The following is a 14,930-nucleotide window of genomic DNA, read 5'->3' as shown; positions in this document are numbered from 1 at the left end:
AAAAACGTGGCAAATCCGCAGCGATTTGGTGGAGAGGGTGTTGGCCTAAGTGTTGGTAATCACAAGTCAAATGTAGACACGATTTGTAGTAGTAACAGTGGTAGCGCCTTCTTCTTGTATGAGTGTAAATTTTGTTGTAACCTTGGAGCAACTCATTTGGAAGGTCTTGCTAGTGTGCTCAGTGCTTTGGAACACGTTAACACGTTAGCAGTAAGCGTCACACATGTGTGACACGTGTTCTTGACTGATTTGTAGCAGGCGTAGTTACATCTATTTGTGCTAAAAATAGACTGGTTATGCCTAAAACAGTAGAAGATGTTAAATTCTGTTCTTGATTTTAGAATAATCACGTTTTCTGTGCCTGAGGGTTATCTGTCCTGTGGTGAATGTGCGGAATCCGTTGAGCAAACGAATTTGTTGAAATTGTCTCTGGTTCAGCTGTAGAATGGTCGCAAATGAAGGGTGGGCCTTTAACCTCGTAGGCTATCCAGACTTTGCACTTTCGACTACCACCTTGAGGGCCTTGGCTTGCCCTTGGAAAGACATGCTAACAACCCTTCTCTGACGTGGCCCTAGAGACCTTGGTCCAGGCGGTGAAAATGTGCCTTCGTATTAAAGTGCCCTGATATTTGACGCAGTCATATTCACAATATAGGGATTGTCAACTGCTCCACCTGAATTCACTTCGTCAAAGTTCACGAGCTTCAACCATTCCTATTGTGCACCCTCTGATATAAACTCCTTAACTACTTTACTTAGTATTAATATTTTCGGACAACTACCGCAATCTGCTATCAAGGCCTGTTTACCCTCCCCCCTTCCTGTTGTTAAATATGACAAGTTGGTGATTTCCGGCACAGATCGTTCACTTAACTTTCTTTTTCTGCCCTCCTTAATTGCAAGACAGTCTGTAGATCTCTGATGATTACGCCTACAGGCTCGCATTTTGTCAGATAAGGTGTCGCATTACTCAACTTTGATGTTGTGCCGCCATCTGCTCTCCTTTGCCCCCACCGGCCCTCACGTTCGACCACTTCACCCGAATGTCGTGCGTCCTGGATAGGCGCCAGTATCACCTCCTCGATTAAGCTGATACAATTACTGTGGTGGCGGTGGTGGGGTTGTGCAAATAAGTTCGATCAGTGGCACTTCCTACTCTTGACTGCTGTTTGATTTACCCACCTGGTGCGGATAAACTAGTTAAGCTAAATTTGATCTTTCAATTGTCTTTTATTTGAAGTTTTTAATAAAAAAGTTTAATAACACGGATTCTGAGGGGATAAAGTCGACCGCTACAGTCACTAAAGATGTGCTCTATTCGAAGGTGTCGCACAGAGATGTGTCCGGCTCAAGAACATCTTCCTGTATCCGTTTGACTGTCAGAACTCAAGTTAAAGATCTTAATGATCCTAATTACCTCTTAAGTTGAATGTGTTTCTGTAGTGCTGGTCCTTCAGCTCTTTCCCTGGCAAAAAGGGACATTGGTCTGGTCATCAATTAATTTCTCCACGACGCACTTTTTCCCAGCAATTGCCGAGTTCCGACATAAAACATACTTGATGGGTCAAGGGCTTTACATTAGTTAGCTCCCCTGGATCCGCAATTCATTCTCTCCTTTGACAAAGCCACTTTTAAACCCATTGACACTTTGTCCTTACTATTACAGTCCTTTTGAAGTCACTTTACACCTCTCCCCGCTTGAAAACACCGTAGTTCCCTACCCTTACCTGCTTCTAAATGTTTTGCACTATGTTGAACGATCTCAGTCACCGCCTTGACTTTGGACTCCCTTTTGGGGATGGAGGTCGCAACCACACCTTTCCAGGTGAGGATAAATTTGGTGCGTACAGAACAAGAAAAACACAAAGCGCATCATCTCAACAAAATCCATCTCTTCCCTTCCAATCTGCCATAAGGATTTTGTCTATCATATTTGGGAAGAGAAGGAAAGCATGAATCTGCCTCCATTTATAAAGGGATAAAAACCTATCAAATTTTGATGGAAAAGATTCCTTTACTCTAAAAAATGTAATTCTTTAGTCAGAGGAGGTGTACTAGGTGCAAATACGTTATATTAATTGTTTTGTACTTTTTACCTCCAGTTTCAGGAGCATGGAACGAGGAGTTTGGCTTGAAGAAGACATCTCACATTCTCATGGAGAGACCAGTGCTTGTCTCCTCCCTGGGGATCGCTGACGTCCGCTTAGCCACGAGTTTACTGGCCCCATAAACAATTCCACTTGGAGTAGTTTGTCTGCCAAAAATAATCATAAGACTGGAATAAGGATGGGCTCTATCAAGGAGTCCATTTGACAACACAAAACGTCACTAGATGAACGAGGCCTGTCCAACGAGGTAAAGCTGTGGCTAGCCAAAGGCAGACAGCCCTGAAAGGTGGCTTTACTCCGCCTATCTATGTGCCACGTGATTTGAGCTGAGGCTGGGCTGAAAACTAACCCACCGCAGTGGAAGAGGTGAATAGATCCACTTCAAACTCCTCGAATAGGGGCCGCGGTAAGGTCAGACGTACGTTCCTATTCCACCGAAAGAGAGGTAATGAGGTCCAATCTAACAGAGGCTGAAGGAAGTCAATTAGATGGATGAATCGCTTAATTACTTGAAAACAAATGTACCCACATTTTTCCTCTCTTTCCCGACGGTTTGTAGAGCAAACTCAACTTCTCTTTCGTCAAATTTTACACTCCTTTTCCTCCCTTTCTTTGCATGCTTCCTCTCAGAGGAGGCGCTTGGCAGGTCGTTAAAAAAGACCATCATTTTTCCCAGTAAAGCCCATCTTGACAGACGCTGCGTTGGCATTTGGCAAAGCCAAAAAACATTTTTTTATGCCCTCCCTCACCTGTCTATTCAGGCGCGGAATATGCGTTTAGGATTGGTGAAGTGAGTGAGTGACATTAAGAATTTATTTCTTAACTTAGGAGGAGAAAGAAAGGAAGGAAAACTAAGATAGCATCCTTCATCTTTTGGAAAAGAGCCTCAAAAGTCGGTTTGATGTCTTTCACCACTACTGCATTCTTAAAACGGATACAGGATGGGTACGCGATAGGGGACAAATGGAGGGAAGAACGACCAATGGGCAAATGGAAAGAGGGAGGGACAAAGTTTATAAAACCAGAAAAGGCCAAACAGTAAATCAAAACAGACAGCTACAATCACACTAGTGAATAAATGGTTTGATGGGTGGAAAGACAACAGGGCAAGAATTTGGGTAGACAGGCTTTCATCGGGACAAATGACGCTGTGAATGAAAGGATAAGGGAATGGACGGATTGTCAGAGGCATGGTAGATGTTTCAAGGACGACAGAATAAAGTATTTATGGATAGATAGACTGCGACTTTATTTAATTTGAAAATAGACACCCACTCACCAGCTATGCGTGATTAATCAAGCACAAGGATTTTAACAACCCTCTCCTCCATCCTATAGGGAGTTGTATGTGTAGACAGCAACATATTGACAAAGTACACAGTGCTGATGGAGTTGTAGTGTTAGCGGTAAAAAAATTGAAGTCTTTGATGTCTACCCGACTCAGTACACCTTCACCTCCGTACCACCTTGACGTCCCCCGCCCCCTCCTTATCCCGCTGTCCTTCTTCTGCGGTGCCAGCAACAAAACAGCACAACTGTTGTGCCAATTAATGTACTTCCCTTTGAAGGGTAGTGCTGTGTTGTGCTGTTCTTTTGCTTCTGATACGGCAGACAAATGACTTTTATGAGAAGACCAGACCGGGAGGGTGGAGAGTGTGCATCTCATCTACCATCCCTGGCATGATTCAGTGCCTTCGCTTTCTGACAAATCGAGGCCTATTGCAATCGCTCCTGTCAGATGACCTTTTAAACTTTTAAACATTTATTTTGTATGAGTCCTTCAATCCCCACGGTTTGGTTTTGTGTCCTCCTGACTATGTTTTTAGCCTATTAACCGCTATGGAGGTTGAGATTAAGCCACATTCCATGGAGATGTGCTCTCAGAGATGACTTGGGCCTCTACATTGATAGCAGTGGCAAGCAGTTCCAGTTCAGGTCAACAAAGAGGCCGATTTTGTTGACCGAAGGATGGAGGATAAATACATAAATGCTGTTCACCTTCGGCAACTAATCTGATTTTTAGTTCCGTGTAGGTGGACCGAGACTTCAGGAAAGGTTTTCTGGACGTGATGGTCTTAAGCGTTATAGACTCCTTCCTCATTCTTCTCAAAGGTAACTTCCTCCTGAAAAAAAATATTTGTTGAACTGCAAAAAATGTCTTCAGACCTTTACACTACTACAGAAATGAATTCCTATATGATGCGGTTCACCCCGAAGAGACAGGGAGATTCAGGAGTTTGAGCTCGATTTACGCAAACAACTCCACTGTTGAGCTAGAGCTTATCATGAGGTCTTCGTTATCGGTGCTGAAGCCGACAAGCAACCACAGAGGGCTTTTGAAACCCCACTCTGTTGAAGTGAGACCGTAAAGAAATGGACAGGGTAATCGTAATATCCCTACAATACCTTATGGAGAAGCCAGAGCCTTCAACGAAGGCTATAGCAACAGAGCTAGAGACTGGTGAGCTGTTGACAATCGCCCCTACTGTCCACGACTGCCTTCGACCTCCGTCCAGACTTCTCGCGTAGATGTAGCTGTGCTGTGCTGAGTGTCACAAACTTTTCAGCCCTCGGTTGCCCTCCGCTCTAGGGGGCCACTCTAAGCTTGGACCACCACTATATGAAGCTTCATATTTCAAAATCCGACACCATTGTTCTTCTCTCGTCCCATATCTGAGGAGAGGATACTTTTTCCCTCAGATGTCTTTTCAGCTACAAAAAATATGGTGGATGTAGGTGGGTAAATTATAGACTTAGACCGTGAGGCGCAACTGATAAGTCGTGAAGCTAATTACACGTCTTGAGGAGGTCCACCTACCCGAGGTTCGGTTCGCCTGTTTCCTTCGTCGTGGGTGTCTGCATAAAACTAACTTTGTCTTCCCCCTCCTTCACTCCACTCCGGATTAAAAGCGAAACAATTCCATGGCCACGTCTGCAGAAGAGCTGAAATGTCTAATTAGCTTCATTCCATCGCTTTCCTTGAGAAGGAATTTTCGATACTGAGGGTTAACCGGAGGTGGTGTTGGCTTGGTTTAGACGGAGCGACCCTAAAAAGGCAGCGGTTTGATTATTTAAGGCGATTTTTTTATTCATTTTAGTAAAACAGAGGACATTGAGCTTTGCCGTTACACTTCCTCTATCCGACATGACCTCCAGACTAGGCCGATGGCCCTTCGGCTCTTCTGTGTACTAGTAATATACCTTCCATCAAGCTTCTATGACTTTTTTAGACTTCAGATTAGCCTCAGGCGCGTCATTCTTTCCAAACCCAATTACTTGAGTCTCCTCGCTTCCTCGATGATAACACAATCGCTGACAGGCCTCTTGAAAATGATACTACCGTTAGTCAGTCTCCATGTCTTGTTGCACCGTTCAGTTTGTGCCAAACGGTGCCTTTTGATCTTGCATCCCCTCCTCTTTCCCACCCCCGGGACAGGATGTGTATAACTTAAATTACAACACAAAAAGCGGACCTCGCGTTTACACAACATCCTTTATGTTTGAAGAAAACATGGCAGATAGGATTTCGGGGCTTTGAACTTTCGAGTGTCTGCCGAAGAGGGCGGCTGAGGGTAGGACGAGGGAGAAAAATTTTAAAATTGAGTGAAAAGTAATAATAAATTAGTTAAATTTTATTGTAAAGCACCAAGCCTTTTCTGAAGGCGAAAGAAGACGCAATATTATGAAGGAATATGCATTGTCGAGGTAGATGAGGGTTGAGGGGCTACCGGCATGACCGAGAGTCTATGTTACTTAGGAGAAATACAAAGGAGGAGCCTTGAGTGGCTGCATAACCAAAACGAAGAGCTGAATAAACGATTAGGGTATTACATTAGTTTCTCCCTCCTCTTTTGAGTGTCGCCCTCGGCGCTTCCTTTGGTCAACTTGCCACGTGGAATATCGCAGCGCATTCTGTGCTGTCGGAAAGATTCGCACGAGCCAACTATGACATTAATTGAATATCCATGCAACTGAGATGATGCCTGACCTCAACGACACTAATCCCTCTTGGCAATTTCACTGGATCCGGGGTATCGTCCTGTTTGGGAACTGTATTGAGAGAGAGAGGGAATGAGCAGACCATCGTCTACTTCCATCTCTAGACGTAAGAATGCAGACTATGAGGAAGGAGTTTAGAATTGTTTCGTTCCTCGTTGCCACGGTTTCTCATTGCAATCTATCCAGCTAGTAGAGGAGGCATAAGTATCACGTAGTCACTTAATGGACATCCTCATCCAGTTACCGTGGACGTCCCAGATGGCCCACGGCCACGACTGGTGTCGCTTCAGTTGTTAGAAGCCTTCCTACGGGTCATGGGAATGGATTAGTTGCTGAAGGTAGCCGCCAATTTTAATCCTTTTATTAGGAGTCTTTATAAAGGCTTTGTTGACCCCGTAAAGTTTGATGGGGCAAATCCCTTCCTCCACCGCCTTCAAACTAGCCTCAGCCCCTTAAAATTGATGAGAGAAATCTCCCAGCCTGATTGACTTACCAGTAAAATAATAAATGTGTTGAAGAATTTCATGATTCATTTAAACGAAGGGGGAGAGATTATACTATGCGGGTACCGGCATACCTTATGGGTTGAATCTGGTTCAAAGGGGTGGGGTGGCCTGGAGTAATAATAAACCTAGAGATGGCCGCTGAAGATAGGCAGGTAGTTTGTGAAGGTAAGACGGCGACTTCCGGAATCAAGAGCTCAGCTTGTTGACCGGACGTCAGTCTTTTGATAGAGGAGCACAATTAGCCATAAAATTCAGCTTGGCTCCATTTTTGGAATCATCATCATAAGAACCGCGCTAGAGGGAGAACAAAGGAGGGGAGAAATTATCCAAATAACTCCTCCAAGGCTTGAGAGGAGTGATTTACGAATTTTGTCGACTTCCCTTTTGGCCAGAATAAGCTTCAAAAATCTCTTGAACTACTGCGTTGGCTGTTCAGGTGTCAATCATTCATGTTTGGTGCGTGCAGACAACCTTGAAGTATTGGAATTAGATTTGGAGGTTATCTCTTCCCCACCTCCTCAAACGACTTAGTCCGAAGGGTTTCTAATCAAACGGTTGAAGAGGTTATATGCTAACGATGTGGCCAACAAGCGAGGCACTGGAGCTTTGCTCAAAGGCATGCTGGCACGACCTCCCGATCCAGGGCTTGACGCTTCTCTCTGATCCTGTCATGATGCATACTTGTAAAGGAAAAGCGAGCGAGTGACATTTGAATCGCCTTGCTGACATTCCCGGGGTCCACCACTGGCAAGATATACTTTGTTGGTTCTGTAAATGCTTTCTGATTAATTCCTCCCAAATTTTGGTCCATTCTTCGTGTTTTTTCGCGTGCTTTATGTCACCGACTTCAAGGTAACATAACTTTTCGATGCCCAGATGCCTGTGGCTTTAATCACCAAATCAGATCATCAAAAATAGAGGTAATGGAAACTCATAAAAGGGCTTATAATCCTTCCCAACTCGAACGCATTTCCTTCATTCGTAACCTTCAATTGCTTATCATGTTTCACGACTCTTCAGGTCTGGTGAGGTTCGGTAAAAAGGGCTACAAAGCATCGCAAGATCGTGCTGTCCTTACTTGCCATTTTTTGTTGAGCTTTTTAATTAGTAGGCGAAATGAGGACTCAACATGGAGGGGTAAATAAACTTCCGATTCTTTCTCTCACGCCTTAATTAATAACACTGCAACAGTGAGGATAAACAAGAGAAAAAGGGAAGGGGAAGTTATCTTAGTGTGCCCCAATTACAAACTGCCGTAGAAGCTTGCCTCACCTCTGAGATCTGGATGGGAAACACTTGTGGAGAGGAAGATTCATTTCCAGTGTCCAGAAGATCTGAGAGGCTCAATACATGAACAGAGAGCTGATTCGGAGACTGGAGGAGAACTTTTCCCCTCTTTCTGAAGCATCATCTCAACTTTCAGCTTTGGCCATCACTACGTGGTCGATGCGGAGATTGTACATTTAAGGGGAGAAGACATTGCATCCAAGTGGCTTCCACGGATCTGCAATTTTGCCCTCCGCGTGTGTGGCATTAGAAGGATTCGCTAACCTAATCACGCTGAGGGCTAGACGATTCTTTGCAAGAATATGATGGCTAGTATTCGAGTGCCCGGTAGTCTGGCCTAGTTCCCTCCACCTACCGGGGAGGTGAAAGTCACCTTCATGGACATCCGTATCGCACCTCCCGGAGGCTGGACGACTGCCAGCGCGGAGGAGTTTCACAGTGTCATGAGGAGTTTTGACCTACAAAGAAGTCAATTTGACCGTTTATTTGTCTGGGAAATTGAGATTCCCATAAAACAGTCCACCCATGAAATTTGTTCCTCATTTATGGAAGCATTACGGTGTGAAAATGCCTTCATTTTGCAAGGATTGGCTTATTTGTCGAATTAAGCAAAGAAAAGATTTTTTCCACTCTTCTTCTCTCTTACGTCCAGCATCACAGCCCTGGCGTAGTTAGCGCTGGCCTCTGGCCCTTCCCTCTTGGCAGTTGCGTAAATAAAGTAACTAACCAGCACATGGGAAATATCTTTTCTCTAAGAAATTTGTCACTTTTAATCATCAGAAAGGTGAATTTTCACTCATTCTTTTTAGCACTTTAATTAACAGCAATAGCGACAACAGAGAGATGTAAACACGAGCAAACAAAAGGGCTGAAAAATGACTAGGTCGGGCGTTGTGGGTCCATTTGGAAGGTACGCTCAAGCGTGCTCTCCGCCAACCCACACCCCTTCTTTTCCCTCTATTTTAAACTCCCGAGTAGGAAATATAGGTTGGATCTGAACTTAAACGACGCTAAGCAAGGATCCACGACACCAAGGATTATCTATCGATGCAATTCTTCGGTGGGACTCGTTGATGTGCCGAAGGCCAAACAAGTGGACTTGCTCGAATTCTTGCAAGAAAAAACTTCTTCAGAAGCAACCACGAATAGTCGTTAAGTTGAAGGAGAGCCTTCTCTTCTTATTGATACGAAGAGAAACATTCAGGACGACACGTCTCTGCAAAATGGACCACATAACACTGTTTAGGAAGGGAGAGAGATACTGCTTCATCTCCTCTATTTCATTCACGTGGCTAGAGTTAGATTTTGCTTTTAGCGGGAAAATTATAGACTGTGATAGCGAATAAGTTGTATTTCACCCCCTGATTTAATCGCTAAAGAAGCAGTTAGGTATGGCAAAGGGCAAGAAAGCTTATTACTGGTGTTCAAAAGAGCTGGCGAAAGAGCCACAGAGGAGGTCAAACTAGTTAAAACCAGCTGACCTATGCACTCGTCATGGACAGCCATAAGTCGTCGTAATCAGCAGTGGGAATCATGTTATTAGATAAGTGTGTTTATGCCGAATTATCCTAGAAGGATGTTTTTAACCTTTCAAATTTCCGTCTACTTCCTTGCACAAGAGGGGGGCTTGGGATGCTTGTCAAGGCATCGACTCAGTTTTAGCGATACCATTCTTTGCGGTGCGACTCCACTGATTTTAACCATTTAAACCTCACATTCTTCTGTAAAGCTTTGATGTTGTATCCAGTCAAGGAAATAGACACTGTTGTCCATGTGAATCGGGTTCGCTTCATATTCTCAGAGACAGAACAGAAGGTTTATTATGAACTCACAAGGAGGGCTGTGAGACTAGCAGTATGGGTGGCATGAGCGCAGCCTTATTATGCTGGAGTGGCGAACGATGACCAAAAACCCTGTAGAAAGTTTCCTTTACAAACTAAATGGGTCCAACAAGATGACGCATCTGACGCTTAAAAGGGTTATTAAAGGCGACGTGAACACTAATAGCAAGTGCACCTAAGATTATATCGACGTGCCATCAAATAAGTTCTTTTCCACCAAATTATCGAAAGAATCGTCTATTTTGCCTTACCATAAGTTGATTTGATCTCATGCTAAAGCGGTGAAAAGATTGCTTTCAGAAGGCACAAAATAGCCCTTTTCTTTCAACTTCTATCTGTCTGTACATTGTAATCTGCCTTTCGCTTCTTTACTTTCGCTCCTCTAGCTGACTAAACCATCGGGTGTTGGAATGAACTTTAAGGGAACTTGTGACAACCACCCATTTAAAAATTCCTTGCTTAATACAGCAGTTTTGAACGAAAAATTATTTTTTGAAAGAAAGGGATAGGATTCCCCAACACTTTTAAATTTTGGTGTTTGTTTAAACCAATTAAACAAAAGGCTGTGATAGAGGAAGCTATCAATTGCGGACATGATGAATCTACTTGCGAAACCGACTTGGCAGTGATGTCGGCTTTCAACTCCCCTAGGGTCAAATAAAGTGTTATTTTTCCTCTTCAAATAAGCCATTATTGTGTCAGCAGAGCATGTTTTTGTTGAGACGTTTATTTTTTTCACAGAGCTGGACTGACACTAAGGGAATAGACAAACAGACTGACGACCACCAACATTACTGGTGATGACTAAGCTGTTGATTGTAAAAATTTAATAAGTCACCAGGCAGGAATAATTTATGCACCTCATTTCTGCCACAGTAACGGATTTGTTTCCTTTGCCTTATCTTCTTCGGTCACGTAATTTATTCTTTAGGAAATAACATTAACTTAATGATGAGCAGAATGGAACAGAGAGCCTAATACTGCAAATATGGTCCTGCATAACTTCTCTGGATTTTTGCAAGTGTCACCGTTGACGAGCCTCAGGTTTACATTTCTTAAGGGTTCAAGGGAATTGTTAATGGCTGTGCAACGATGAGCTAAGGGGGCGAGGATTAGGTGCCTTTGTTTTGCGTTGTTGACAAAAGAAGAAATTACTGGGAAGTCTGAACTTGTAGGAACTGAAGACCCTACAAAGTAATCGTCTCTACGCATAATCAGCCTCATCCTTACCTTTGTTGCTGTCACAACAAAAAGGCGTACTCTATCCGTCCCATTTTCTTGCTAAGAATGGCGACTAAACAAGGCACATTGCAGCTGATATCTGTGCCACACGTGCAGAAATGGTTAAAATTTGATGGACAGCGTGGGAAAAGGCAAAAATAGTAGCTGCTGAGCTGCCTGCTCAAATCCCTGAGTGGCGGTGGTTAGAGCACGGCGTTATACTGACTGACTAACTAGTTGATTGATAGCTTGAGGACTGGCTGACTAACCACTTGTCTTTTGGGCTTATCAATAATAAAAAGAGAGTGGTTAATCGAAAAGTGATGGGGGTGAGTCACGCAGGTTTCGGAATATTGCCGTAAATTAAAAGCCACTTAAATTAAGGAGTTTAAATGCGCGGACTCCACAACCCCTGCCAGTTGGGGTGACCATCCTTGTGACACTGCATCACGACTATTCCGCTAAATTTGCAGCCCTTCAGTTTGTTGGCGGTAAATCTTTCCTCGCTAGTATTCATTGATAGACTCTTCGATGTGACTTGAGGCCGTAAATTGGCGGTGGCAGTGGTGAGGCGATACAAAATAGCCCATTAATCCTATCTTTATGCCATTTTAGACCAATCCATTTAAAGACAAAAGATTTTTTCTTATTCTTTAATAATCCTTCCTAATTTGAGCAGAGTGTAGACTTTCAATCGGACGGGGGAACCAGGTCCCACCCAAATATCTGCTTAATAATTCTCAATATATTTCAGTCAAGAGGATCAGCCACTTGACTTTTGATAACCTTTGAAATAATTCACTGTCATTGTTAACGAGGATTAGCTTTAGCGTCGGAATTCACATCAAGTTTCAAAGGTGAGGGTGTCATTCTAGGCGCCTTATTATATATAAGTAGTATACGCTGATGGACGTTGTAGAATAATTTAAACTTCTGCATAAAATTATAGCCCTTTGAAAAAGGAATAACGAAATAAAATCTCCTTGTAAAATTTGCATAAATGAGCTCTCTCTTTCTCATTTTCTCTGAGCCAATCAAAGTGTCGCAAATAAGTGACTTTGTTCGAAGTCTTAATGGTTGGGTCATTAAACCCTCCCCTCCTTCAAAGTTGACATTTGTGGCGAGTTACTTTATTGTACCAAAAAATATCTTTAATCCTAGGATGGAAGTGAAACCCGCATTATTTGAGATGTGGACTGCATCACTGGTGCTACTCTGAATGATGAAAAAGTAAACAAGAGGTGGGATAAGCGGAAGGGATTATTTTTAACGAGAAATCATCACTGGCGTAGTAATTTCTCCCCAAGGACATTTAAGACGAAGTCCTCTCTGCTCTTGACGTGCCGAAGCGCAAGCCTCACCAAGGGTTTTCCCTCAAATCGTTGACATCTAGAAAACCAAAAGGTTTGAATACCAAAGAGAACGGAACCCTCGTTCGTAATCTACTCAGCGCTTTGCGGTAGCCCTACAGTCAAGAAACCTTCGATGATTTTCAAATACACAACTTTCCAGTTAGTGACTGCCTTTAAAACAATTTAGATTTTGTGGTGAGCATATGATTACAAAGTAGAGGGAAAATTGAGGGCTAGGTATGCTCCACCCATCATCCTTAAATGAAGGAGATAGTGAGCACAAAAATAAGTTCCCAAACAGCTTGACATATTTCAAAATTCCTCAAAGACCCTTATTTCTCTCAGCTACTAATTTTAAAGAAAGTAATCCAATCCCTACTTCCTGTAGGGGAGGGAGGGTTTGTTTCAATGTCCTAGTGTTGTTTTCAAATTGGATGGGCAGTCGAGCGGAAAAAAATTGGTCTGCTGCTTTTCTCTTTCCATAGAAATGACATGGACTTCTGCATCTGATTGATACATACTTCAATTCCTCAGTGTATAAAAGGTCTGCTGGTAATCTTCGAATATAATTGGTCACCTGGTTGTCGGTATGACATGCTTGATTGGATACACTTTTTTAGGAGAAAAGTGGTGAAGAGCGACTCCCCACCTGGCTGAGCAGACCCCATCAATCCATCCCAGAGGAGGAAGCGACAAACTCTGCTCCACACACATAGCCTACAATGCCAGCATGCAAGATGTTCTGCTCTAAACCACCCTCGCCATCCATTTGATCTTAAACTGTAAGTAGATACCACGTTTAAGACCAATTTTAACCAATGTTGGGGAATAAATAATAGCTTTTGTAAACACGAATAAGAAAAAGCTTGCAAATGTAATTGACGATATCATGTAGCACCCCGAAGGTTCCCTGAATACGAAGGAGGACGTAATACGCGGCCTGATTCTGTAATGCCGGCGTACAGAAGGCCAGTGCCTACTGACTTGGGTTAGGGGCCAGACCACCAGCCGTGGGTACATTGACGGAGCCACCACGTGGCCCCTGTTTGGCCTTCTAAAAGGAGTGTTTCCCTTACTAGTCAGGTGACAATTATTCAATATCCTGCCACTTAGCTACAAAGGGTAGAGAAGCATGGTTTCCTAGCCGGATCAGTGCATTCTTGCCTACTTTTGCTTTAAAACGTCGTTAACGCATTTAAAATGGGCTGATTGGACAGGTTAGGCTACACAAACCCTTTTTTAGGCTATTTCTCTTGATGAAAACGTTTTTCTTTCCGTTTTTGGTAGACGGAAAGACATTTGCTTGCCAAAAAGCGTTTTGTGCCCATCCAGCTCCACCTCCTCCTTTCCCCGCTTTCTGTCTCCACAGTGATATGCACATTGGAGAACGCTGACAACTGGGATGTCATAAAGCCGCTGGAGACATGACAAAAATCCCACTTTGTCCTGTCTATGATCTGAAGAAGGAGAGAAAGGAAAGGAGGCATTGAATTAGCGTCTGTTGTCGCCGTCACTTTCACTCCTGCTCTTGCTTCTCCTCCTTCTGTCACAAGTGAAAGGGGAGAGTGGAAAAAAACAAGCATTAAACTCTTTTTGTTACATTTTATCCAGCGGAAAAGGGAAAGGAAAAGCATGTTCAACTCTGGATTGGGACTGATCAGATTAAAATTTGATTATACCAATGGAAAGCACAAGATTTGGGGATATTTATCCTTGCGCAAATGGCATGACATATCTAAAAAACTTAGAAAAATTTCCCTTTTTCCAACAAATATTTTTGCTCATTTTGGTCGTTTGTAGCTCTGTAGGGTCTTTTTAGTCCTTCGATGCTAAAGCTCCAATCCAGTTGGTTGTTTGAAGCTTTGCTCATGTCACGTCTTTGCTTCTGGCCTCAAAGTTCGTCAATCATTAGGCTACCCCTAGACTTCTTGTCTCGAAAAGTAGCAAAAAATAACTTGGAGACCAGAAATTTAGCTGGGTTTCTGTAAGATAGGTCTAGCTAACTGCTGACATTCAACAGATGCTTTTGTGCGGATCCGGGCTTGTCGTTCGTGTCAAAAAATTAAGTCTACCATAAGCTAATTAATTTCCATCTCACTGAATGTCAAGAAGACTATTATTCGGATTGCTGAAAAAGCCACTTTATAATAAATAATCATCATATGGTCGGAAAAATACAAAATCGAAGTAAAATTAAGTAGGTTATGTCGCTAGATTTTGAATGGTTGGAAAATCACCGGAATATACAAGTAATTTTCCAGTGGCGAAGTTGTTTAATGGAGAAAGGAGTTTATAGTTCTCATATGGGTAATTATGAACTATTTATATGAATTAAAACAAAACTTTAAGAGCGTTTACAACACGCGTTCTGCAGTCAGCTGTTTAAACAGCTGATTGGCACTTGGTCGCTGATTAATCAGCTGATAGGTGTTAACGGCGATCGATCGATCGATACGTCAAAAGTTGACTGATCATCTGATTTAGCAAATTAGCGAACAATCGCCAATTAAATAGGTGTTTTAAATCTTAGAAGCTTCACGGTTTTTCTCACCTCTTTTTGACCCCAAAGAGCCACTCGAGTGACCCGGATGACTAGGTCACGCTAGAGGTACAAAT

General features: G+C 43.0%; 2 protein-coding genes across 2 annotated transcripts in view; both read right to left on the bottom strand. All coding sequences in view use genetic code 11, as the record gives it.

Moving 5' to 3' along the window:
- Window positions 1–6,640, bottom strand: part of EGR_09027 (hypothetical protein) — a gene marked incomplete at both ends in the record, with an annotated part of 10,419 nt that extends 3,779 nt beyond the window's left edge. Inside the window, 2 exons of the mRNA XM_024498276.1 lie at window positions 224–330; window positions 6,601–6,640. Coding sequence (XP_024347331.1) covers window positions 224–330; window positions 6,601–6,640 — 147 coding nt within the window. The remainder of the gene's footprint in view (window positions 1–223; window positions 331–6,600) is intronic.
- A 186-nt stretch (window positions 6,641–6,826) lies between these two features.
- EGR_09026 (hypothetical protein) lies at window positions 6,827–13,083 on the bottom strand (the record flags this gene model as incomplete). The annotated part of the gene is made up of 4 exons (XM_024498275.1): window positions 6,827–6,907; window positions 7,886–7,947; window positions 8,256–8,358; window positions 13,036–13,083. The coding sequence occupies 4 exons, from the start codon at window positions 13,081–13,083 to the stop codon at window positions 6,827–6,829; spliced, it is 294 nt and encodes a 97-aa protein (XP_024347330.1).
- Between the last annotated feature and the right edge of the window lie 1,847 nt (window positions 13,084–14,930).

The sequence above is a fragment of the Echinococcus granulosus genome (genome assembly GCF_000524195.1).
Source record: "Echinococcus granulosus chromosome Unknown EG_S00128, whole genome shotgun sequence".
NCBI lineage: Eukaryota > Metazoa > Platyhelminthes > Cestoda > Cyclophyllidea > Taeniidae > Echinococcus > Echinococcus granulosus.
The sequence above is the reverse complement of the archived record's forward strand: the minus strand, read 5'-3'. Positions and strand labels throughout refer to the sequence as shown.